This window comes from Balaenoptera physalus, assembly GCF_965194825.1.
Source record: "Balaenoptera physalus genome assembly, chromosome: 2".
NCBI lineage: Eukaryota > Metazoa > Chordata > Mammalia > Artiodactyla > Balaenopteridae > Balaenoptera > Balaenoptera physalus.
The window spans coordinates 37093914-37118756 of NC_138883.1; the positions used below are offsets into that span (position 1 = coordinate 37093914).

General features: G+C 56.5%; 1 protein-coding gene across 17 annotated transcripts in view; it reads right to left on the reverse strand.

Annotated features, from left to right (window-relative positions):
• Positions 1 to 24843, reverse strand: part of PLEKHG3 (pleckstrin homology and RhoGEF domain containing G3) — a 66185-nt gene that overhangs the window by 21556 nt on the left and 19786 nt on the right. For 6 of the 17 annotated variants that reach the window (XR_014260239.1, XM_082448329.1, XM_082448330.1 and 3 more), the window contains exons 2-18: positions 15933 to 16316; positions 14654 to 14751; positions 13377 to 13446; positions 13057 to 13103; positions 12798 to 12948; positions 12574 to 12705; positions 12168 to 12350; positions 11864 to 12028; positions 11518 to 11604; positions 11266 to 11299; positions 10826 to 10918; positions 7849 to 7938; positions 7354 to 7392; positions 6896 to 6915; positions 6087 to 6446; positions 5509 to 5622; positions 2001 to 3393 (exon numbers count right to left, since the gene is read on the reverse strand). Coding sequence is in view for 16 of the 17 variants with exons in the window: in XM_082448329.1 (XP_082304455.1) it covers positions 2001 to 3393; positions 5509 to 5622; positions 6087 to 6446; positions 6896 to 6915; positions 7354 to 7392; positions 7849 to 7938; positions 10826 to 10918; positions 11266 to 11299; positions 11518 to 11604; positions 11864 to 12028; positions 12168 to 12350; positions 12574 to 12705; positions 12798 to 12948; positions 13057 to 13103; positions 13377 to 13446; positions 14654 to 14751; positions 15933 to 16316 (3460 nt within the window). In the remaining variant the exon portion in view is untranslated. Of the gene's footprint in view, positions 1 to 177; positions 1555 to 2000; positions 3394 to 5508; positions 5623 to 6086; positions 6447 to 6895; positions 6916 to 7353; positions 7393 to 7848; positions 7939 to 10825; positions 10919 to 11265; positions 11300 to 11517; positions 11605 to 11863; positions 12029 to 12167; positions 12351 to 12573; positions 12706 to 12797; positions 12949 to 13056; positions 13104 to 13376; positions 13447 to 14653; positions 14752 to 15932; positions 16317 to 20654; positions 20796 to 24843 lie in introns of those variants that run through there. The other 11 variants (XM_082448340.1, XM_082448337.1, XM_082448327.1 and 8 more) reach the window with 8 other exon arrangements.

The following is a 24843-nucleotide window of genomic DNA, read 5'->3' on the forward strand; positions in this document are numbered from 1 at the left end:
CATCCTGCTGCCCCAGCCTCCCCGGCCAGCACCTGGGGCCTTGTGCTTCGTGAGCATGGCTGCAAATGAGCGCCTGTGGAAGCAACAAGCCCACGTCCCGCTTCCCCTGAGACAGGCCTGGGCACGATCACCTCTCCCCAGCCCGGCCAGACGCCAGTAAGGAGACCACTCACAGGCTGGTTGGTCAGCAGTGGTTATTACACCATTGGCAAATAACGAAACGTGTGTACATTAGTGACAACCACGGGGCCAGCAAGACAACCCACAAAAGTACCTGAACGGAGTCCACGACATTCCTCCCAGGAGGGAAATCAACAACAGCACACTCACACACACGCGCGCGAGCACACCAACATACCACAGGGTAGAAAGCAATAAATTATGGGCCTCGTTCCTGCCCGGATCCTAAGAAAAGGCACAGTTAAAGAGCAAAGCCTCCCCAGGCCACCCTCCTGTGTGTCCCCTGGGTGGGCCCTCAGTCTGGCAGCGGCCAGGCGACACTGGAGGCCTGAGCAGGGCTCGCTCTCCCTGGGAAGAGATGAGCTTAACTATTTGGCCTCTTACTAGAGAAGAACTATATATACAAGGGAAGCGGCCACACCGGCCTCGGAGGGCAAAGGGGCCCGCAAGTCACTGGCGCGCCCACGGCAGGTGAAGGCCCTTGCCCGGTGCCCCAGGGCGCTCTCCCAGGGGCGGCCTTTCTGAGGGCCCCGGGCGGGGCTCGGGTGAGCAGGGTGAGCCCAGGCTGTGAGCGAGGATGCCACCGTTCCTCCCCGTCCCTCGGCACAGCGGCTCCCTCCCCCAGGACTCAGTGTCAACCTGTGGAGTTCAAGGCCTGGAATTTCTCCCGCAGGCTCCTCACTCTGCCCTGCTGGCTTGGGTCTGCCGGGTTCCTGGGACCCTCTTCTTTAGGCCGATACTCTGCACACTCCTGGAACTCCGGGCCCTGCCCCGCCTGGGCTGCTGGTGAGCTCGGTCCCCGCCCGCTGGCTGCCTCCAGTCCTGCGTTGGGGCCGGACAGAGGTCCCCTCTCCATGACAACCATCCGCCGGTTGTCCTCCAGTGTGAGGTCTGCGGTGACGTACAGGGCCTCCCCTCCGTCCGGCGCGCTTGGGGGTGGCCCCGCCAGAGGCTGAGGCTGGGCGACCCCTGGGCCTGCCGGGGCCCTCCTGGAGTTCAGGCTGCAGCAGCGGCCCACCTTCCCCGACAGGGGCGGTTGCGGCTGCATCATGTTCTCCGGCAGCGAGTGGCTCCGGTTGACGGGCAGGTTGCGCGGCCGGCTGCCCTTGGCCTGGAGCGCCTCGTCCTGGGAGGCATATTTGGAGCAGAGTTCTCGGACATCGGGCCAGTTGAAAGTCTCGGTGTCCAAGGGGCTGAGGGGGCTTCGGGGGATGTGCCAGGCCCCAGGCGAGGTGGTCCTCGGGCTGGTGGCCGAGGGGCTGAAGGAGAAACGCCGTGGCGATATCTCCCTGGCAGAGCCGGGCTTGGGCGGGCTGTGTTCCTGGGCCGTGGGCTGCTCGTGGTTGAAGAGAGACAGCACTGGTTTCCTCTTACCTGTGAGGAGACAGCGAGCCGCCTGAATCCCTGTGCAGGAGGGAGCAAGAGGACATGAGGGCTCTGGGCTGACCTCAACTCCCCTTCCAGGCGAGGCTGGTTGCTGGGGTTTTGCGTGTGATGGGAGAGAAACCTCACTGACCATCCACGGTGCCCTTACCAAAGGGAAACGGGAAGAATGAAGAAAAGGGGGTGGGGTGGGGTCAGGGGTCAAAGGAAGAGACGAGAGCTTCTGCTCTCCTGGAAAACAGAGGCCCGTGGCCCCAGGCCCTCTGCTCCACAGGAGGAGCTTGGCCTTGAGCGTTAGACCAGCTCCAGGACTCGCCCCAGCCCTCTTTTTGGTAGAGGTCCTTTAGGGGGTCACTTTCCCAGAATCCAACTGGCTCCTAAAAGGTGCTTCCATCCCTGGCTTGCAGGCAGGGCCCTCCGCCCCACCCCCTTCATACCTCTGCCACCAGATGGTGCTCCAGCCTCCTGCTGCAGGTGGGGGGTGGTGGCAGCCACCTTTTCCCACGGCTGCGGTGGCCTGGCTGTCACCGACTTGCCCTTGATCCGGAGGCTGTACTGGCGAGCCAGCTGGTAGACCTTGCTCTTGACTCGCTCGCTCACGTGGCTGTCCATCACGTGGGAGAGCTGCAGGATGCGGGGGTGTAGCGGGCTCACCAGCTCCCCCTGGGCGCCGCTGCTCAGCTCCTTCACCAGCTCCTTCAGCTCCCGGGCCAGGTGGGCCGGGCTGGGTGGCTCAGTGGGGGAGGCACTCTCCGGCGAGGCAGCGGCCGACTCCTCAGTGATGGCCCCCAGCTCACGCTCCTCCAGGATGAAGAGGGGCTCGTGCAGGTCAAAGCTATTGGCCTGGCCTTGGTCTGCTCCTTTCCGAGGGCTCCCCTCAGGAGACGCCATTTCCTCCCAGATCTTCACAATTTCCGAAGACGGGCGGAACTCAGCATCTGTGATGGGAGCTGGGTCCCCAGCACGAGCCTGGCCTGGTCCTGGGTAGTCAAAGAGGGCCCATGAGGCTGCCCGCGAGCCCACCTGTCTCTTATGCCCCAGCGGAGCCAGTGGCTCCGGGTCTGGCCTGGGAAGGCTGTTGATTCTGGAGACTGAGTTTCTCACCAGTCCTTTGGGGATGAAGGAGAGGCTCTCCCGGCGCCGGACGCTAAAGCCTGCATCGTGGTGCTCTGCACTTTCATAGTAGCTCTTGATTTTGTCCAACAACAGCCGGTCTCGGGAAGAAAGCTTCGATTCCTTCGTGCAGGAAGGCCTGTCTGGCTCCGCTGGGCAGCCTGGGCTCTGGGGCTCTGTCCCGTTGACAGAAGGGTCACTCTCTGCGGCCACCCCCATACTGATGTCCGCTTCTGGAGGGAGCTGAGAGCCCAGGGAGTCTGTGGTGCTCCCACAGGGGGCCAGGCCCTTCTCACTGTCCTCTAGGCTGATCACACTGCTGCTCCGGCTGGTCAGCCTCGGGGTCCCGAAGCCGCTGGACTTGCCGTCCTCCAGTGCCAGGCTGCTCCGCCGAGAGAAGCTGCTGACAAACCGCTCGGCAATGACGCTGGCCTGGTCCAGCACAGAGGGAGGCAGGAGGCTCTCGGGCTCGTGGGCGGCCCCCATCTCTTCCTCCTCGTCCTCACTGCTCAGGACCTTAGGGTCCTCGGTGCTCTCGGCCACCATGAAGTCCACCATGTCACCCGGGGAGTCCAGTCCCAGCAGCAGCTGGTGGGTGTCAAGCTGCATTTCTAGGACTTCTGGAGCCTCTGTGTCTGAGGGCATCTCCTCGGTCCTGGGACCTTCCATGGCAACCAACACCTCCTGCTCTGTCCCAGACTCAGGGTCTGGCTCAACCTGGGAGGGCACAAAGAGCTCATATGAGCCAAAAGCCTCCCTCACGTGACCCGGGGGGATGTGGGGACAGCACAGCCTGCTCAGAGCCTAGTGAGAGGGGCTGCGGTTTCGGACTGCAGGCAATCAGAATGAGCATGACTCAGGAGTGGGCAGCAGGTCCTTAGGGAGAGGATGTCCCTTAGTCACCCTGCAGCTGGGGTGCTGGGTCCACATTCTCAAACCCAAGAAAGATTCTAGGAACGCAGATGGGGTAAAGTGGTGGCACCTCTCAGGGGCAGCCTGCCTGGAAAGTACAGGGACAAGGTGGGAACATGCAGCATGGGGTCAGAGCCAAGGCACCAGGACTCCCCTGCCTGATGGGAGGCGGCTCCCTCAAGCCCCAGTAGCTCCCCACATGGAGGTTGTTCTGGGTTGAAACCCGGACCTAAACAGCTTCCCTGAGGGGTCAGGGTCTTCCGTGTGGATCAGGATCCAGAGGGCAGTAGGACCACATGCTGGAATCCTGTCAGAGGGCGAAGATGGGGATCTGGCTCCTGCCAGCCAGCCTCCGCCCCTGTGCAGGACTCCGCATGTGCGCAGCGGATGGCAAGGAAGGAAGCAAAGTTGGCAACTCCCTCTTGACCACCTTGAAGGTCATTTGAATCATAAAACCAGCCAGTACAGGCAGCTTTCCAGAGGAATCTTTAGGGAGAACACAAGATAACACTCTATAGCCCGAGGAATCAGACCTGATTCCAATCGTTCTAGTCTAGAATCTGCACAGTGGGACCCAGGAGCTAGGCCTGTAATGTCCAACACAGGGGCTGCCAGCCACACGTGGCTCCTGGGCATCTGAAATGTAGCCAGTCCACGTTGCAAAAACCGCATACCAAAAAAGTACAAAATACCTCATTAGTAGCTTTCTAAAACACTACGTGTTGACACGATAGTAGTTTGGAAAAACTGGGTTAAATAATTCTTTAGTGTGACTATTAGAATATTTAAAATTACACATGAGGGGACTTCCCTGGTGGCTCAGTGGTTAAGAATCCGCCTGCCAGTGCAGGGGACACGGGTTCAAGCCCTGGTCCAGGAAGATCCCACATGCCGCTGAGCAACTAGGCCCGTGAGCCACAGCTACTGAGCCTGCGCTCTAGAGCCCGGGAGCCACAACTACTGAAGCCCGTGCACCTAGAGCCCGTGCTCCGCAATAAGAGAAGCCACTGCTATGAGAAGCCCACGCACTGCAACGAAGAGTAGCCCCTGCTTGCCACAACTAGAGAAAGCCCGCGCGCAGCAACGAAGACCCAACGCAGCCAAAAAAAATAAATAAATAAAATTTTAAATAAATAAATAAAAATTTTATAAATAAATAAAACTACACATGAGGCTCACATTCTGTTATCACTGGACATCACCATTCTGAACTCTTTTCCAGTGTCACCCAGGCTTCTCAATGTCCTGGCTGCGAGGCCCACCCCGGGGTCTAAGCCTCATGAACTTTTCCTTGTAACTCTGCAAAAGCAAAGGACTCCATTCCACATAACCCCCAGATAGTGTGGGGTGGCAGGAAAAAGAGTGCAGGCTTCTGGGTCACAGACCCAAGTCTAATCTGAGCTCTGTCCCTTAGAAGCTGCGCAATGTCAGGCACATCAACCTAACCTGAGTCTCATTCTCCCTGGTAGAGCTGGGTCAGGAAACAGAAGGAAGAAATAAAACATCAGGCACATAGGAGGTGTCCAGTAGATAAACACCTTACTCCTTTGCCAGGTGGGACAGGCATGATTTAAATGTCTGGCACACTAGCAGGGCAGAGCTTTATGCTCTATGCAAGGAGGCCTGGCCAAGGGGACCTATAATTTGGTCACTTCCAATAACTGTGCCCCTTGGCCAGAGTCTGCATCTGCCCAAAGGAAGGGGCACCTTTTCTAATTCAGAGTAAGCGGCTATTGGTCACCAAGCCGCATGCCCACAGGCCAGACAGGCTTCCTGAGGGCACGAGAGTCCTAGGGAGTGGGATTCCCTGTCCCCATTGGCCCAACGGGACAGCCCATGCCTGAAAGCCCCATCAGCAGAGGTGGAGATCTGGGCTCAGGCGCCTCTGCACTATCCCCCTTCCGCCTGCTGGCCACTCACCTCCGGCAGGGAAGACACAGACTCAAAGCTCAGGCACTTCTCAGCGGTGGTTGGAGATTGGCTGCTGGGCCTTCTGCAGCTCTTGGGGTCTTCGGGCTCCCTGCGCCCCTTCCCCTGCAGCAAGCAGAGGGTAGTCGTCAGCTCCCAGGACACGGGGAGCTGGTCCCTTCTGCATCCCAACCCTGGCAGCACCTCCTGAGCCCCAAAGGGGCTGGGCTGCGTTGAGATCCAGCGTTGGACCTGAGCCATTCCAGAGTCAGCCTGAACTGCCAGGTCTGGGGACTCAGAAATCCCTGCCAGGCATGCGGCTCCCTGTGTGCGGGCCTCTCCCCCGCCCCCCACCCCGCCCCATTAGTCATGCCCATTGAGTAGCATGCTGGTTCGCACCCAGTGCTGGAACAACGAATGCCAGGGGCTCAGCAGGGCGTGACAGTGAGCAAGGTGTTAAGAAGTGCTGACGGCAGGCAGGAAGGAACAAGGACGGAGGGATGAGAAGGGCAGGGGAGGGGACTCTCGGATGGGCATGCGTGTGCCAGGGAGCATGCAAGGAGGAGGGGGAGATCAAAGAGACACCTCACCGTAGCGCCCCGGGAGAAAAGTAAAGCGTTGGCCCGATAGTGCCAGCAGTGGAGGGCGGCCAGCAGGGAGCTGGCAAAGTCGGCTACCTGCTCCGCCACTGCCAGGCTCTCCTCCTCCTCCTCCTCCTCCTCCTCCTCGCCTGGGGGCTCTGGCCTGGCCCCCTTCTCGCTGCCTTCATGCCCTGCCAGGTCCTCCAGAGCGACCTGAAAGGCCTGCTCTTCCTCCTCCTCCTCCTCCTCCTCCACCACCTCCTCCTCCTCCTCCTGCTCCTCCCGGGCAGCCCCTTCAGCCTCCGACCGCAGGCCCCGAGCACAGGGGGGCTGCCCAAAGTCCAGGAGCGTGCCGACACTGCCCGCATGCTGTTCAGAGCACAAGGCCCCCTCGTGACAGGCCTCTGGGCAACCCCCCTCCTCCTGCAGCAGCTGGGGCTGGGGAGGCTTCCCAGAGAAAGCCACATCTAGACACCCAACCCCTGGTCTCCACTAGGCTCCCACGCGAAGCAGGGGGTTCTCGAGGTGGGAAGCTGGGACTGGGGTCTGGTCAGGAACTCAGGATCCAGAGAGGCCTGCCTGCCCCAGGGAGAGGGCAAAATGAGAGGATCCCGGCTGGGTCGGCCACCACCAGGGTGCCACTCCAGGGAAAGGGTACAGAAGGGTCCCCTGGGCAAGGGCCACGGCTTATTCATCTCCGTGACCCTCATGACAGAGCCTGGTGCACAGCAGGTGCTTGACAGGCGTTTATTGAGTGAATGAAGATGATGGGGTGCCCCCCAACCTGCCCAGACAGTCCCGTGTGCCCCTGGCCTTACCTTCATCCCTGCTGCTCTGGCTGCTCCGCCACCACCGGGTCCCGGCACAGCGGCGAGGGGGAGGGGGAGCGGAGATCAGTAACCCGGAGGAAGAGGCCCCTCACAGAGGCCTGAGGCCCAGAGCCCCCGGGGAAGACTGCGTCAGGGGCTCCTGCTCCCAGAACCTTCACCAGGTCTCCCGGGCTTTCAAAGGAATGACTGACAGACCGGGAGCCCGGGGTGCAGAATGGCACGGTCACTCGCTCCTGCTGTCACCCAAGGGCAGAGAGACAGGGTGCAAGGTGTGCAGGGGGAGCCCAGACAGCAAGGGGTGAGGCCCACTTCCAGAGAAGAACAAGGCAGAATCCCCTCTGAACTGTCCGCGAGGCCCACACCCTGCTGGTCGCCTGCTTCACCCTCTCACCCCCGCCCTAGAGCGCACCTTAAAGGGGATGCCTGTCCACCCCTCACTCACTCACCTTTCTCGCTGAGTTGCCTGAGCAGATGTCTGGATGGCTCTGATGAGGAAAGCGAACAGGCAGAGTCAGAGCAGGCCTGAAGCAGCCCTGCCTGGCCCTGGTCCCACGCTCACAGCGCCACACACCCATCACCAGCTCAAAGTCCACTCCAGCGGGGGCCCCCACGGCCCGAAGGCCTGAAGGAGGCTGCCCTCGCGACCAGCCCACAGGGAGACAGGGCCCGGGCCACTGCCCCCACCCACCTGGGGACTCTGCTGTGACCCACAGCCAAGAAGCAGCCCTGCCCCCCCATCCTTGCATTAGCACACAGCCCGGGGCCCTCAGCTCCAGGGCCACAGCCCCATGCTACCCCCTTCAGAATGACCAGCCTCTCTTGAGGGCCCTGGCTCCACCGCAAGCCCCACCTTCCTTCCCTGCATGGAGCACATCAGCGCCTTAGCTACACCCAACGCCAAGCCCCTTCACAGCACCCCAGCTGGAAAGCAGAGGTCGCACCCGACTTTCTATGGCCCTTAAGGCCTGGCACCGTGAAGCCTCGCTGCCTGCTGGGGAGTGTTGCCCAGTTGTACAGGAGCTGACCAGGCTCTGAGGACAGAATACAAAACACATTCATTAGGCTGATGGTATCAGCCCCTCGCACCCCGCCTTTTTGGGGACAGACCTGAGATAGGGAGGCATGTCTCAAGGAACCTCTCTACAGAACCTTGCCCTTAGCCCATATTGCCCTTGACCAACTGGCATTCAGTGGGAGGCCCACTATAACTTGGAGCCAGAAGGAAAGTCTACTGAGGTCTCTCAGCTATTCCTGGACAGGAGAGCAAACTGAAGAACGTTTTTTCTAAATGTGCATGGGCACACACATACCTACACTCTATCTGCATCGAGGTAAGTAGATATCCAATTGTTTTTAAAGTGAGAAATACAAAATGCTCTTCTCTTTCATTTTAAAACTTGTAATCAAGAATATTTAATAAGCGGACTTCCCTGGTGGCACAGTGGTTAAGAATCCGCCTGCCAATGCAGGGGACATGGGTTCGAGCCCTGGTCCAGGAAGATCCCACATGTCGCGGAGCAACTAAGCCCGTGCGCCATAGCTACTGAGCCCGCGTGCCTAGAGCCCGTGCTCTGCAATGAGAAGCCATGAAAAGCCCGCGCACCACAACGAAGAGTAGCCCCCACTCGCCACAACTAGAGAAAGCCCGCGTGCAGCAACGAAGACCCAACGCAGCCAAAAATAAAATAATAAATAAAAGAGGGGCTTCCCTGGTGGCGCACTGGTTGAGAATCTGCCTGCCAATGCAGGGGACGCGGGTTCGAGCCCTGGTCTGCGAAGATCCCACATGCCGCGGAGCAACTCGGCCCGTGAGCCACAATTACTGAGCCTGCGCGTCTGGAGCCTGTGCTCGGCAATGAGAGGCCGCGATAGTGAGAGGCCCGCGCACCGCGATGAAGAGTGGCCCCCGCACCGCAATGAAGAGTGGCCCCCGCTTGCCACAACTAGAGAAAGCCCTCGCACAGAAACGAAGACCCAACACAGCCATACATACATACATACAAATAAAAAAGAATGTAAGCAGACAAGAATAGAATTAAAAAAAAAATTAAAAAAAAATAAAAGAATATTTAATAATTGACAAATGATGACAACAACACCTTACTTATCCATATAGTGTACTTATCTGTCCATCCCAGCTCTCTGGAAGTAGGAAGCAGAAAAGGCCCAGAGGCAGTCAGAGTAGATGGCTGAGAGCAGGCCCTAAAGCACTTCCACTGGCCTGAATCCTCCCTCTCATCGACTCACTGGCCTGCTTTTACACATGCTTCTCACACATTAAATCGATTAATTTCTAACAGAAGAGGGAAGAAGGAAGGGCTACTACAGAAAAGCATGCCAAGACTGATAAGGAGCACTCTTCAGTGTAAAGATGGACACAACACCTCAATGTCAGCTGTCTCTATGGCAACCCACAGCCCCGCCTCCCCCCGCAGCCCCGGAGAATGGAGCTGTTCACACGCCACAAAGATGCTGCCACACCGACTCCAGAAAGGGAAAAGTTCAACTGCGTCAGCCTCCTCTATTTTAAAAGGCTCAAGCGTATGAAGCATGTTTTAGAAAGATGTCTGTTTCATAACGATTAAAACTAAAACACGAAAACAAACAAAACCCAACTCTTAGTGTTTACAGGCTAAAATCTCAGCCTTGTCGAAACTTCAGCTCTGAAACGGCTCCTTTCCTGAGTGCCTTGCTTGCTGCAGTTTGGAAGCTGATGTTATGACAGGTAGTATTACTATTACCACCATCACCACAGTCACTTACTGACTACCTCCACGTGTCAGAAGCTTCCAGTTCAAAGCTATGGCAAGTTAAGGGGGAATGTCGGACAGGAGAATTATAGGAGAAGAAAGGAAAGGAGGGGAATTCCCTGGTGGTCCAGTGGTTAGGACTCCGTGCTTTCACTGCCAAGGGACTGGGTTTGATCCCTGGTCGGGGAACCAAGACCCTGTAAGCCAATTTGGGGCTTTTAACACATGGCACCGTAGAACTTTTGCAACCATGGCAAGTTTGCCTAGGGTTCGAGATCCATCAGGAGCAATACCAAACAAAACGAAAATACAAAAGCTTTCCAAAGACTGCTCGGCTCCACCCTCCAGAAGACCAAAGCCCATACATCAATCCACACAGCTGTTCAGAGGACCCGTGAGTCATGCCAATCAAACCCAACTCCCTGTGGGGATCCCAGTCAGGACATATCTCCCATCACTCCTCAATCTTTCTCTCTAGGGGTCTCTGAGATGGTTCTCACCCCAACTCCCACCTCATGTGTAAGTTTGACAAGTGCCTGGAGGAAGCCAAATCCATCCCTGGGCCTCGACTGAAGGCGAGGGTAAAAACCGAGGCAGAAAACACACACATTCATCACTACGAGAGCCGAGAATAAAAGCAAGGTTTTCTCTTTTCAATAGACGATTCATTCCAATACCTCCAAGTACGTAGCAGCAAGCCCAGTCGTGAAAGAAAACCCAGGAAAGCAGAACTTTTCCCTGAGACTCAAAGTAAATATTTCCTATCTGGATTTGGTGCCACTTAAAATCTAACTCATTTTCCCCACGTCCTGCCTCCGCTCTGTTCCAGAACTGGGCTGGGGACCATCCATGACGTCTGAGCGTTACTCTGGCTGACTCCCAGTATTCTAAGTGGCAAAGGAGGGAGGTTTTGATCGCAGAGGAGCTAAGAAGGGGGGCCTTGGAAAAGGAGGGCTGTCCTGGGTGGGCAGCTCTGGGTGGGCAGGAAGGGCCCAGAGGGGCCTCGTGGAAGGCAGGATGCTACAGACACGCCCATTTACCCTCCCTCCTGCCCTTTCCCAGGATTTCCGGAGGGTGAGAGCCAGCCCCAAATGCTGCTGCAGAAGGTTCCCCGCCTGGTCAAGGGTCCTGAAAAGAAGCCTCTCTGCCCACAAAGCCCCTGCCTTACCAGACTGCCGGCGCCCCTGGTGCACATCGCTGGACACCTCATCCTGGGAGGCCTTCTTCAGGCGCTCTGGGCTGTGGCGGTACCGATTGGGATCTGCACCCAAGAGAGACAACCAGGCCTTTGGGATACCATCAGCCTTGGCGTGGACTCTGCCCATTCCTGACCACAACTCTGCCGCCCAGCCCAGCTCCAGGGGCCACAGGACTCCAGAGCTCCCTCCTCTTCCATCTTCCATCCTCTTCCGTCTTGGAGCACGAGGCACAGGGTCCCAGCCACCAGCAGCACTGAGCCCTAGTCTTGCAGTGCACCCCCAGTCTTGACAGAAGGAGCCTCCCCATCTTCCCTGCTCTCTGGAATGTAAGTATCAGGCAAAGCATCCCCAGGTCTGACCCAGAGATGTGCACCATTAGGGACAAAGCAGGCAGAAAGGGTACACTTACAATAGGAATCCATTTCCAAGATGGCTTCTTTGGCCTGGAAGGGAAAGGAAACCCACCTCGTTGCTACCTTGCCACGTGCCGTTTCTGCCTCGGCCCAGACTCACTCTTGCGGCACCGAGGACCGTGGCATCCGCTGAACTGATCCCCACTGTCCAGCGGGGCCAACGTCCAGAAGGTGAGGCCCCAGTGGACCCCGGAGCTGGTCCTGAGGGACCCTCTCCCTGTACCCCATCAGGAGCCCTGGGAACTCACCTTCTGGGGGATGGTGGTATGGTGGTTCTCCAGGATGAGCCTCTTGATGTGGTGAGTCCAGCTCCGTTTCTCCTCCACAGTTTTGGCCTGGGAGGACCCAAGGGAGAGGGAGCGGGGGTTATCACGACAGGCCTGAATCCATCCAGCGCGGGCTGGGCTTCCGCCGAGGAGGGCAGAGGCGAAAGAGGGCCTGTGCTGGGGGCTCTGTGAGGTTACCTTGACTCCTCAGCACGAGCCTGAGAGGTGCCCACAACGACCTCTACCTTCCAGAGGGAGACCCTGAGGCTCGCGCCGCCGAGCGAGGGGGCGGGATCTGTCCCCAGCCGCGCCCCAGCCCGCCGCTCACCTGGATGTTGTACTGCTGCTTGCTGTGCTTGTAGTGTGTGACAGTGAAGCACGGGGATTCTCTGGTGCTCTCAATCAGCATCAGGGAGGAGCACTGGGGCAGAGGGAGAGGGCAGTCAAGCACGAGGCGGGGAGCTGACCTGGGGCCCCAGCCCCTCAAGACCATCTGGGGAGGCAGGGAGAGTAATCTTTAAGGGTGAAGCTGCGTCCACACCAACCCGGGGCCCAGTGAAGACGACACGGAGTGGAGCCCGGCCGTCGGGAAGGTGGGAAGGGGGCAGAGGAGATGGCGGTGGCCTCGTTACCGGGATGTGACCCTTGTAGACAAAGTGATCTCCCCGCTTCTTGGTGATGAGCAGTGCTTTGTCAAAGAGGAAAAAGGTCTTCTCGCTGCGCACACGGTGCACGCGGAATGTGCCCTCCAGGACGAGCTCCCCATAGGTGGTCAGGTCTGGCCCCTTCCAGTTGATGAGCAGAGACTGAATCTCCTGCAGCAGCGAATCCCCGACCCCCAGGGTCAGGGTGCTCGAGACCCTGCTGGGGACCACACAGGGCCCCAGGAGCCACCGCCTGGGTTCTGCAGAGACATGCTGCACCAAGGGCTCCCCCCAGAGAAGCCCGTCCTCACTGACACCACCCCTCAGCTTGTACTCCCTCTTCCAAACCCCGCCCCACCCCTGCCTGTCCCTCCAGCTACCAGCCCCAGAGCACCTGGAGCCGGACTGCGTGCTCATGTCTCCTCTTCATGTCGTTGATGTACCAGGCCACACAAGTCATGGTGTCAATGGCGTCCTCTACCACCTCAAAGCCGTCCTCTTCTTCATCAAAATGTTTGGCGATTTCCTGTGAGGGAGACAGGGGCTCAAGGCAGCCCAGACTCAAAGGCCCTGCCCCTCCCTCAGGCCCCTGTGTACTCGGGAGGACCCTTGGGTTACCTGGAGTAGCAGGTGGTACTTGAGGATGCGCTGGACTGGCTTTAGGAGGTAGGAGCCCAAGGGCAGTGAGTGCTGCAGCAGCTCCTGCCGGTCCCGAAAGAACTTGGCCTGCTGCTTGTCCTGCATGCACTCAGTCAGGGCGGCCACTGAGCTGGGAGTGGAGGAAGGGGCCGTCACCAGGGGAAGGCCTGCGTGGGGAGGTGGGGTGCTCCGGACTCGCCAAATGGCTCTGCTTCCCCTCTCCACCCTAATTACTCACTTGGGGTAGTTGTTGCAATACTGGGTGTAGATATCAAACTCTTGGCTCTAAAGAAAGACCAAAAATAGTAATTTCAGGGAGACTCCCGTTTGACTATAAACCTGGGTGTATCAGACACATGCCCCTGGCCCCCAGAGCACACTCTCGCCGAGCATCTGCAGATCCATGTCTGTACCCATCTGTCTCGGACATGCCATCCACCCAGCAGCCCCCGGCTCCACCCCAAATGCCCTTCCTATCTGAGGCCGGGCACTCAGCACTTCCCGTGGAGAGAGGCCCCCAGCAAGGCAGGATGGCAGCAAGGACCCCGCCCCTCTTACCCTTTCCACAAAGCAGCTGGCCACAGCCACTGGGTCACTATTGCAGCTGTCCAGGTCTCTGAGTAGCTGGCTGGGTAACGGGAGAATGGTCGTCAGACCCCGGACCGCTCGCAGCCTCCAGTCACCACTACACCCCCTCCCCACCCTCCTGGTGCCCACACACACGCCAGCCCTGGTGTCAGCGAGCCCTGCCCGGGGCAGCCAACACAGAAAGTATCCAGCACCCCTGCAAAGGTGGGGGACAAAAAAGAGCCATGCGCTCCACAAGCAGGAGAGGGAGAAGGGACACCAGTACCCACCTCGGGAGGGGACACAGCTCCTCTGCAGGCAGGGGTCAAACACACAAAAGCAGACATTAAAGGGGGAAGGAGAGAGGGGGAACTCGCAAAGAAACCAAGGCCCCCAGTTCAGAAGGATTCAGGAAAGGGGAGAGACAGGGCGAGTCTCCCAGCACTGCTTGTTCTTAAATGGGGGCTCTACAGGAAACCCCAGTGCTCCCCCTGCCTTCCCCTCCTGTGCTCCTCTTTGCCCAACCCCCCCCACCCCCTCCCCCGGCCTAAGTCTCGCCTCTGTCTGCCCTCCCAGCTTGCCCAGCAGGAAGTCCCTCTGCCCATCTTAAGGCACCTGGGGTAAGGTTCCTCCTGTCCTATCAATGCTGTCCCCACAAGCTCTGCTTCTCCGGACCAGTGCCCTCTCTCTGGGGAGTCTGGGGGCCCCGGGAGCCACTCATGTGTGATCTTCGTGGAGCCCCTTTGCCCTGAAGCAGCCCCTCGCCAGGCCTCGCTCGGCCTCCCTCATCGTGCCTTGCCTGGCTTGTGTGTTCCCCTAATGGGTCAGATCACCTCCAGGGAGCCCTGACTTCCCACGGAATCAGTGGGAAGGTGGAGAAGAAACGAAGACATCTGCACTGGGGGACCAAGATGAGAGGGACAAAGGGGCCACGAAGGGACAGGGGGGAGAGCATCACGTGCAAGGGTTCAGCAGTCCTCTGAGGGGCGCTGGCCCAGGCTGGACCCAACATGAACACGGCCTCAAATGAGCTCCCCTGCCTGACAGGAAGCACATCAGCCCCAGGGCACACGGTCCCACAGGCCCTCTCTCCTGCAGGGAGCTAACTATACCACTGTACAGGGATGGACCACCCTTCCCCACCCTCAGAGATCAGACCCTGGCCCACGTGTCACAGCCCACGAGACCAGGGACATCCGGGGCTCCTCCCTAGGCCCTGAGATGGGCCTCACAGGCAGAACATGGTGCGTGTCAGGCCCGCTCCATACCTGTTCAGTGCGTAGATGCTTTCTATGTTCCCAAAGAGGGCACTGACTTGCTCCGGGTTCAGCAGCCCAGGCGTGTCAATGATCCTCAAGAGGTAGTCCTGCGTGGAGTGAGGCGTCAGGGCCCAGCCCCCCAGGCACGATCCTGTCCCTTCCCGTCTTCCCTCTCCTCCCCCAGCCACATCTCATTTCTGTACTGCATGTTACAGCTATGACACAATTTCACAGACATCACCTACTGTACTGGGCTGGATAGTTCCCCCTCAAAATTAATATCCACTTGGAACCTCAGAATGTGACCTTATTTGGAAATAGGGTCTTTGCAGATGTAACGATTAAGGACCTTGAGATGATACCATACTGGATGTAGGGTGGGTCCTAAATTCAGTGACTGGTGTCCTTATAAGAGGAGGACACAGAGAGACACAGAGAAGGTCATGTGAAGACGGAGGCGGAAATTGGGGTGATACATCTACAGGCCAAGGAACACCAAGGGTTGCCAGCAACCTCCGGGACCTAGGAGAGAGCCCTGGAACGCGCTCCCCCCCTCAGAGCTTCTGGAAGGAACCAACCCTGCCAGCATCTTGATTTTTGACTTCTGGCCTCATAAACTAGGACAGGATAAACTAATGCGCCTTAAGCCATAGTTTGTGGTTGCCTGCTAGGCAGGCCTAGGAAATGAATACACCTCCCTCCAAAGGGCAGAGAGCTTCCTCACACAGTCACCTCCTCCAGTGTGCCTCCCAGTGTGAAACACACGTACATGGCCCTGCGAGGCCCTGCATCTTCAATTTATGGATGAGGAACCTGAGGCTGGGGGCTGTGGGGGTGGTTTACGCAGGTGCCCAAGACCCGGTAAGCAGGAAACAACAGGGCAGGAATCTGGGCGCGGGCAGGGTGGGGTCCAGAGCCAGTTTCTTCACTGCGGTTCAGTCTCCTCTAAGCACAGTTGTCGCAGCTCCCTATCAGGGATGCCTACGCCCCGAGCATCTGCAAGAAGTTCTGCTGGCCCAAGCTACTGATCAGACCCCAAGTCATAAGGCAGCGTGAGCAGCCAGCGGCTTCCCGGGGCCAGAGTCGTGAGGCCTCCCCACTACTCCGTGGGAAGCAGCTCCTGGAGACAAACATGTCAGGGACAACTTTCCTTCCCTGGATGGAAGTAGGTTTATGGGCGAGATCTGGGCCACCCGAAGCCAGAGGCCAGCCCCAGCCGCAGAGGAGAGGGGGGTCCCCTGCCAACCTTAGCTCCAAAGCCCCGCGGGGGTCGAGGGGCGAGACTCACCTCCACGATGCTGCGCAGGTCCTGCACGTACGTGCGCTCCGTTTCCACGATTTCCCGCACTACTCGACCCACGTAGCTGAGCTTGTGCGCAGGCGCCACCGACGCCCGGCTGTTGAAAGGGGACAGGGGCCCCCTCATGCTCCGCCAGCTGCTGGAGTTGTTGCTGTTGGGGAGACGCCGGCCGCGCGGGGAGCCCGCCCCGTTCTCGGCCGAAGCCTCGGAGCCGCTGGTCTCCTCCATGGTCCCGCGGCTGTCACGGGAGGAGCCTGACGAGGAGGTGGTGGAGGTCAGGCTCACCGGCCGCTCCTGGCTGCCATCTTGGTGGAGCGAGGCAGAGACGGGCATTCTGGCATTGCTGCCTGGTGGGGGCGCTCCGGGGAGGTTCTGGGCGGGACAGACAAAGGGCAAACCTCTGGAATCCTTGCAGAAACAGAAAGCAAAAGGGTGGCTGCCAGGGGCTGGGGGAGGAGGGAATGGGGAGTTACTGTTTAAGGGATACAGAGTTTCAGTTTTGCAAGATAATGAAAGTTCTACGGATGGATGGCGGCGATGGATGCACAACAATGGGAATGTACTTACTACCTCTGAACACTTAAAAATGAGAATTTTATGTTATGTGTATTTTACCACAATTATAAAAGCAACAGCTCTGAATCTCAAGGAGGTCCCTGCCTTCAGACTGTATGAGCATCTGCAAGGATACCCAAGCGACATTCCTGCCTGACTGCAACAGCTCCACCTCAGTCTTTCCCACGGTGGACGAAAGGTGGACCACATCCAGTAACAATAAAGGGCTCAGAAAGCTGAGGCCCCAGAAAAGCAGAGAGGGCATCTCTGCCAGAGCAGCGGTCCGGGGTGCCTTGTGATGGAATCCGAAGCCCAGTGCCTCTGCTCCGGCAAAGTACCGAGCTTCCCAGAGCCTCAGCTCCTTGCCACCTACCCCGGGGCTGTGCCCCCGACGATGCAGTGACCTGCTGGATGTACAGCTCTGAGCCTGGTGCCCAGCACAGAGCAACGGCTCCATAAACCATCAAAACAGTGATAATAATGGCAGTTGTCAAAAAGCACTTCCCAAGTGTCCACCTGTCAAGGATCCGGCTCTTAACAGTCGACGTGTCAGGGGGTAAGATGCTCCCCAGGATTGCAAAATCTCTGGGGCCACCAGGGGCTTCACCATGAACCTGAAACCTTCTGGATACTGACGGAGAAGGCAGAGGAGATGATACAAAGGCTGAACCCACATTACCCCCCCTGCCCCCAGCTCCAGCCCCTTGTACAGGTCCCTGACTCACCCTGGCTCCAGGGGCACAGGAAATTCCCCAGGGCTGAGCCACGGATGAGTCTCCCTAAGTTCCCTTCAGCACAGCTAGATCTAGATCAGGGCAGCACAGCAAGCAGGAAACTGCTCCCAGGTAAGGCAAACATAGCCTCAGGTGGACTTTATTCCCTAAGCAGATGTTGTGGCTCACAGGTAGGCCAGCCTGGAGCAGCAAGTCTGTGGAGGTGGGGTGGTGGCTGTGGGCTTTGGGAAGGTCAAGGACGCTCCAACCCCATCCCAGAGCACCAGAGCTTACCAACACCACATTCCAGAATGTTCATTTGATTGCTGTTTTCACAGGAAAAATGTTCTAGAGCATCCCTCTCACCTCTACTGCCCCAAAGACTTCCACCCCTAGTTCTAAGGATCAGAAGCTACTAGATCACAGGCTAGAGCTATGAGGAGAAGGGTCTAGAAGGTACCATCACTCTGGCAGCCTTGAATTTGCCCCCTGGTTTTCTGTGCCTGTGCCCCGACCTGGAACCAGTGTCCCTACCTGTGCCAGCACCCCTGGGCTCTGGCTTTGGCAAATGTTCTCTCTGCCTGGCCATTACTTCCTCCCCATCCACCCCATGCCATACGGCCCCCCAACCTGTGTCACTTATACCAACCCTTGGGTCTCAGAAGCCACCCCCCATACATCCCCAGAAACCAAACCTGGGGGCCCCTTCTATGTACTCTTACAGCACCCCAGGGGTACCCCTATTGTAGCACTCACTGTGTGAGACCCCCTGCCTTAGGCTATAAGTGACCTAAGGGCAGGGGCCTTAAAAGGTGATCTGGCAAATGGATAATGTACTACTACTGAGCTAAAGTCAGGAGCGTTGAGACCTGTTTGCCATGCACGCTAGCCCAGCAAGGACCCTCTCAAGCACAGCAATTTCCCACTGCATGTCTCAGCTGGGGGACGGGGTCACCTCCGAGGTGCTGTATGTGAGCCTCTCATTTTGCAGATGAGGCCACAGTGACAGCACTGGGGCCAGTCCAGCGTTCTCCCTCCCTCCAGGTGCATTGAAAGGATTAATTAACAGGATCATCTTGGTGAAACTGAGCATCTCAGAGGAGAGCCCCTTGGGAAATGCAGCACCGCTGCTTTTTCCTACCTCCTCAAAAGAGCCTTTAAGATTAACCAGCTAGTCATTTCTACCCACCGCGTGTCATTTCAGCACAAAGAGAGACAAAGACCCAAACTCCGCCCCAGCCCTTAAGCCCAGCCCTGTGGGACTCTGGTGTCCTTCAAAACACGTGCACTGTCAGGCACACCCCAGCCCCTCCACCCCTTCTCCCCCTCAGCCCCCCAGGCCTGTCAATCCCAGCTAGAACAATGGGGTAGGGACTTAACGGCCTAAGACCTTTCCCAGATCAAACCTGGGATCAGTCAGCCCCTATGGGGATGCTAAACGGAAAAGGCCCAAGTCCCTAATGGATTTCACAGCTGGCCAGGTCACGGCCTTAAAGTGAAGGATTAGTCACAGCCCCCCCCCCACACACACACACACACTCTCAGGGAGATTTATCTCTAAAGGGTACCTTCTGAGGGTCACTCTTCAGGGGCCCCGTTGCCATAGGGTGCAACATAAGCACACTTCAAAAGCCCAGGAACTAAAACATCTTTTCTACTTGGAGAAATTTTCTCTGGTTGCACACAGACATCTGCCTGCAAACCAAGCTCATGTTTTCAAAGTAGTGTCCATGCCCAAATCCTCCTGGGGTTAAAAGAACGCATAATGACTAACAGCTAAAAATGTTCCAAGTGCTGTAGACATAACAAGACCTTTTAATCTCATAACATTTCTATGAGGTCAGTACTATTATTATCCCCATTTTACAGATGCAGAAACTGAGGCCACAGAAGTAGCATGCAGTAGAGCCTGGATTTGGACTCAGGCACTCAGGCTTCAGTGTGCATGCTCTCCTGCCCCTGCCCGCTGCTGGCTGCCTCCCTGATGGATTTCACACCAGCTAGAACCACAGCAAAGGATTAGTCACAGCCCTGGATGCCGTGGCTTTGCCTCAGCATAAGCCACGGGGGACATATTAAGACATAAAGGTCAGGGCTTTTAACATGACATTTCGCTTATCCCACAAAGGCCAATGGAGGTAAAAAAAAGAGAGAGAGAGAGTTAAGATTCCTTAAGGCTATTTCTAGACCTCCTACTATGTGACATTTGCCCATTTTCCCTTTCCTTGGAACAATGTAGAAAAATACAGATTCCAGGTCAAAGGACTGCAGGTCACGGAGAGGGGAAGAAGCACGAGGGCATCGGGATCGGACTGTAACTGCTCGGATGATAACAGAAGCCCTACAGTGACCAGGAGACCTAGGATCACGAGGCTCTCTCTCTCTCTCTCCTGGGCAGGAGGACTCGCTGGAAAAGAACACAGAGACCCAGAAAGGGAGGGATGAACAGCAAATGGGGCAGTGAGAGCAGACAAGGCAGAGTCTAAGTGGCACTGTTAGCAGACACCATTAGATAGAGAGGGAAAAGAGACATCACACCTAATGTGAGTGCACTCTGGTCCTAAAAGCCCAATCCAACCATTACTGTGTGTGTAGTTCAGGCTCCCACAGAGACGGCAGAAGCACCGGCCCACGTGTTCCTGAGCGGAGGCAATCTTTCCTTCCTCTCCACGGAGCATCACCCCATAGCCCCAAAGATTAGAACTCAGGTCTTCAGACTCATCTTGGAAGACACTGTCCGCTGGGGCAGTGGGCGCCTAGAGAAAGTTAACAGACAGCAGCCAAACCCCAAGTCAGATGTCCACGCCTACCCCATTCTGTCACAGTAGTCTCCAGTTCCCTAAGTATCGCTCCGCAGTGACCTCTTCCATCTTTCAACACAAATCAATCCAGTCAATCATCAGTCAGTGAGTCAGTCTTCTAGAAAACTCTGTATCTCCCACACCTGGGAAGCTCTCTTTGATAGGGTCTCGTAAAATCTTTCTGATGGGCCCAATAAGCTGCTCAGACATGCACCTTTAAGGGTCGCGGCAGGCGCAGGAGAGGAAGGGAGATCAGTTTCCTTTTTTTTTTTTTTTTTAACTTTTTCTAAGTTTAATCCACACCCTTCCTCCACCCACACCTCTCCAGGTTATTGGCTCCACCAACGGGGACCTTCCCTGAACATCCCCGGGCAGGAACGCAAGCAGGCTGCAGCAGGCCCCTTGGATTCCCAGCACAGCTGACCGGAGCCAAGTCCCACATCCCCCTCCTCCCCGCGAGGCCTCAGCACCGTGCCCCCGATCTGATCTAACCTCCTGCCTCCAACAGAAAAAAGTGACCACCCAAACCCCACCATAGCCCCCAGGTTCTGTCTTCAGGCCTCTTGTCACTAAGGCAGTAGGCCCCTGCTCCCTGAGCCCACCGCCAGCTTCAGAAAGAACGGTCCCAGAGGGGAACTCACCTGGAACTTTCTGGAGAACCTCTGCTTCTCTGGTCCTAGGGAGTCCCCAGGACTCAGCAACACTCCCTTCCAGCCCTCCCTCGGGGTCTAGTGGGCTGAGAAGGCAGGAGACCGGGAGGAGGCTGTGCAGGCCGGTGCTCTGGAGACGCCCCAGAAAACATTTTGGTTCAGAGAGGCTGGGTCCAGGTGCGGAGGCGGCTGACGTCATCCTTTCACCTACCCTGCTTTGCCCCACACCCGAGAGGCGGAGCGCCACACCTGCTCTGGAGGTGGGCGGGAACCGAGAGAGGGGTCTCTCCCAAAGGCAGCTGCTCCAAAGTCCAGGGAATCAGCGGGTACCGGCAAGCGGGCCAAGTCCTTCCCTCCTCGGGGGACTGCACGCTGCGCGGCCCTCCTTCCTGACCTTCTTTCATCTCCCAACTACCAACACCTGCTAGATATTCCAAAGGCTCTCCAAACAGGGGCAGCCACAGGCCTTTGCCTTTCCCCCTAACCCCTCAACTGCACTGTCCGGGTCTGCTCAGAGAGGCACCAGAAGGAAGCAACAGAGAAAAGCCGCAGGTGAACTTCCACAGAGATCTCACCCTGAGATCCTGAGGCCAGCTGTGTTCTACACACACACACACACACACACACACACACACACACACACACACACACACACACACACACACACACACACACACACACACACACACACACACACACACACACACACACACACACACACACACACACACACACACACCCCCCAGCTCAGCACCACTCCAGACACGCTGCTGCCCAGCGCTGTCCCCACAGAAGCTGGGCTCTCTCGGGTCTGTTCCTAGGCTCCCCCGGCCAGCAGATGGTGAGCAGAGCTGGGTGAGGTCATACCAGCTGAGGGCACCTCTCACCACACCATCGAGGCTTTCCTGAGGATGGGGAGGATCCCTGAGAGGGTCTGGCCTTTGCCCCTCTCCTTCTGACCCTCCTGTCCCTCCCCAGAGACGCAGGGGCCCTAAGCACCCTAAGGGAGGACAAGGGAAGGCTCCCTAGGGACGGACTGTGTTCAATGTGAGCAACGTGACTGCCACGGAGGCTGTGCGAACAGCGTGACCAGGGTTTCTGGGCCACCCAAACCCAGGCCAGCTGGCTCAAATTCCTTTTCCCTCGTGAATTCCTCTTCCCACCACCGAGGAATAGCAGGGGCCACCAAGTGTGGCTGAGCCAGCTGCTAGGAAGGAAAGGCTCTGGTTGCCAGTGGAGCCTTCCCACCTGACTTCTGGGAGGGAGTCTGGACATACAGACTGAAGTCCAAAAAACTCCCTCGGCCTAGCCTTGGAAGGAAAGGAAAGCCCCTGGCATCTCATTTCAGTGGGAGGACCACTCACCCACACCTCACTGTCCCCACCACCCACAAGCTCAACGGCTGCTCATGTTGCTTCTCAAACCTGGAAGGTGTCCCAGACATTCTCTCCCTACACAAATTTGGTCAAATCATCTCCCTCAGAAAGGTCTCCCCAACCATCACCAACCCATCCAACACACACACTGTTGCAGACTGAATAATGCTTCTCCCCCAAGAATATCCACATCCTAATCCCTGGATATAAGGAGCCTATGCACGTTACCTTATATGGCAAATGAGACTTTGCAGATGTGATCAAGTTAAGGATCCTGAGATGGGGAAGATTGTCCTAGATTATGTGGGTAGGTCTGATGTAATCACAAGGGTCCTTATGAGAGGGAGGCAGCAGGAGTCAGAAGCTGATGTGACAGCAAAAGCAGAGGGACAGAGAGTGAGAGTTTGGTAGATGCTAGGCTGCTGGCTTTGTAGATGGAGAAAAGGGACCCCAAGTCAAAGGATCTAGGCATCCTCAGGAAGCTGGAAAGGACAAGAGAACAAATTTTTCCCTGGAACCTCCAGAAGGAACATAGCCATGCAGGCCCAGACTGACGTCTGACCTCTAGAAGTATAAGATAATAAATGTGTGCTTTTAAGCCACTAAGTTTGCAGTTTGTTACAGCAGCCATGGGACACTAATACACATGCACTTCTTTGAACTCTAATGAGCCTGAGTATCACATAAAGCACTGGTCCTAGGGGGTTCTTATGTGCAAGTTTTCCTTCCAGACTAGATAATAAAACCCAGTGGGCTGGGCCTTCTTTCACCCCCAGAAGGCAATGCACACACTAGGTGCTCAATAAATTCCTGCGGGATTGTGCCTAGAGCACTCCCACAGTCAGGTGAAAGATAAACAGTAGTCAAAGTCAAGACCTGACCCAGTTCCTCCTAGTCTAATGAGTTTCCACATTAGTCACTGCCAGCAAGTTTCCGACCCACCAAGAGGCACACAGGAGCAGTGACTGCTCATTCACCCCAGCAGTCCCGTACCCTACGCCCCAGACAAGGGACTGGAGCAGGGGTACAGCTGCCCTGCCATGCCACATATTAAGTGACCAGCCACAAAAACTGGGAGAAGGGGAAAGTGGCCAAGGGACCACTTTGCAGTTTGGAGAAGGGACTACAATAAAATGGCCCTACAAATACCCCAGGAAAAGCAGTCCACCAGGAGGTTTCACAGAAACACGTACTGAAGGCAAAGAGAATAATTACTGTTGATTAGAAATTGTTGTTGCTCACAGCCAGGGTAGGTCAGCTTGCTCCCAGCACAACTTGTAACTAAGCAGGAAAATGACACAGACAGAATATCCCCAGAAGATGGAGGAGCTAAAGGCTATGCTAGAAATCAGATACCTCCAGTGTTCCCAGAGGCCCTACCTCTCTCATCTCTAGGTCAAAAAGGCTCACAGGACCACCCCTCCTTATCAGCAAAATTCAGGGACCCAATGCTACAAATTAGCCATCTAGTTGCCCCCCCTATGCCCACTATAGGGGCTGCTTGTTTTGAGTCCTCTTGGCTTGAACCACACTTTCAAGAGTTGCAGCACTTACTATTGCAACAGGTTCAAAGGCATTGGAGAATCTCAGCTGGAAGCAAGTGACAACAGAGGGGCCCACTAGATCTGAGTTGTCAGAAGAGAAGGAGAGAATGAGCAAGTACGTGAGTACGTGGGAGTCCACAGAGCAGAGGTTAAATGCACTAAACGGATTCACAGGCATTGGAGTCAGGCAGACGTGGTTTCAACCCCAGCTCCTCCGTTTTGCTGGCTGTGTGTGGCCTTGGGCAGGTCACTTGACCTGACCAAGCTTCGAGTTCCTCACCTGTAAAATGAGCACAGCAATACTACCAACCTCACTGGTCTCCAAGATTGAGATGATACAAGTAGAGCAATTTGTACAACTGACACACAGTAAACCCTCCATAAATGGTAGCGACGAGGAGGATGGATGAATTACTATCTGCGCCACAGCACCAGGACAAGAGATTTTTCTGATGTGTGCCTACAAAAGGTGACCTACATCTCAAATCAATAATAAAGATATGGGTTAAACCTGGTGAACCAGCATGACCTAACCCTCCCCTCCCCACTCCACACTCACCCCACCAATCATCCATCATCTACGATCCCAACATACATTCGGACCATGATATCATAAGGGCAAACATAAAGCAATTCGGCTGGAAAGGAAAAAGTCTGATATCTGTGCCCCACAGAAGGTCAAACCAGAAGACGAAGTATGAATGAGTCACCGTCCTTTGCTGTGGCAGGCAGGGCACATTCCTCAGGGTTCCACAGGTAGAGACCGGCATGTTCAGCTAGGAGCTGGAGAGGAACAAAGCCATGGGGGACAACAGGCCTGAGGAGGAACAGAATTGAAGGTGATGTGAGGCAGCACAAAAGCACAAAGAAGTGATCGGTAGAAACCATCCTTGACACTGGTCCTTGGGTTTTAAAGAAAAAACACAATCCATCTCCAGGGTGGACATATGGGAGAGCCAGCATGTAACAAAGACATAAGGTACTGGGGAAAGCCCCATTTCCTAAGTCACAGGGAATATCAAAGAGGGGAAAGCAGCAGAATGTGTATGAACGGCCCTGGGACTCCAGCCAGCACGGCTCAAAACCAGTGCTAGCTCTGCTCCTAACTCGCTGGACGATAGGGAGCAGGGCAGCGAGCCCTCTGTACCACAGGGTCTACCGCTCATTTAGGGATTAACACTACTGGACCTTCCCAAGTCATGAGCTTCAGAATTCACTGGACAATATATTCAAGCATCTACTTTGCACAAGGACATTGCA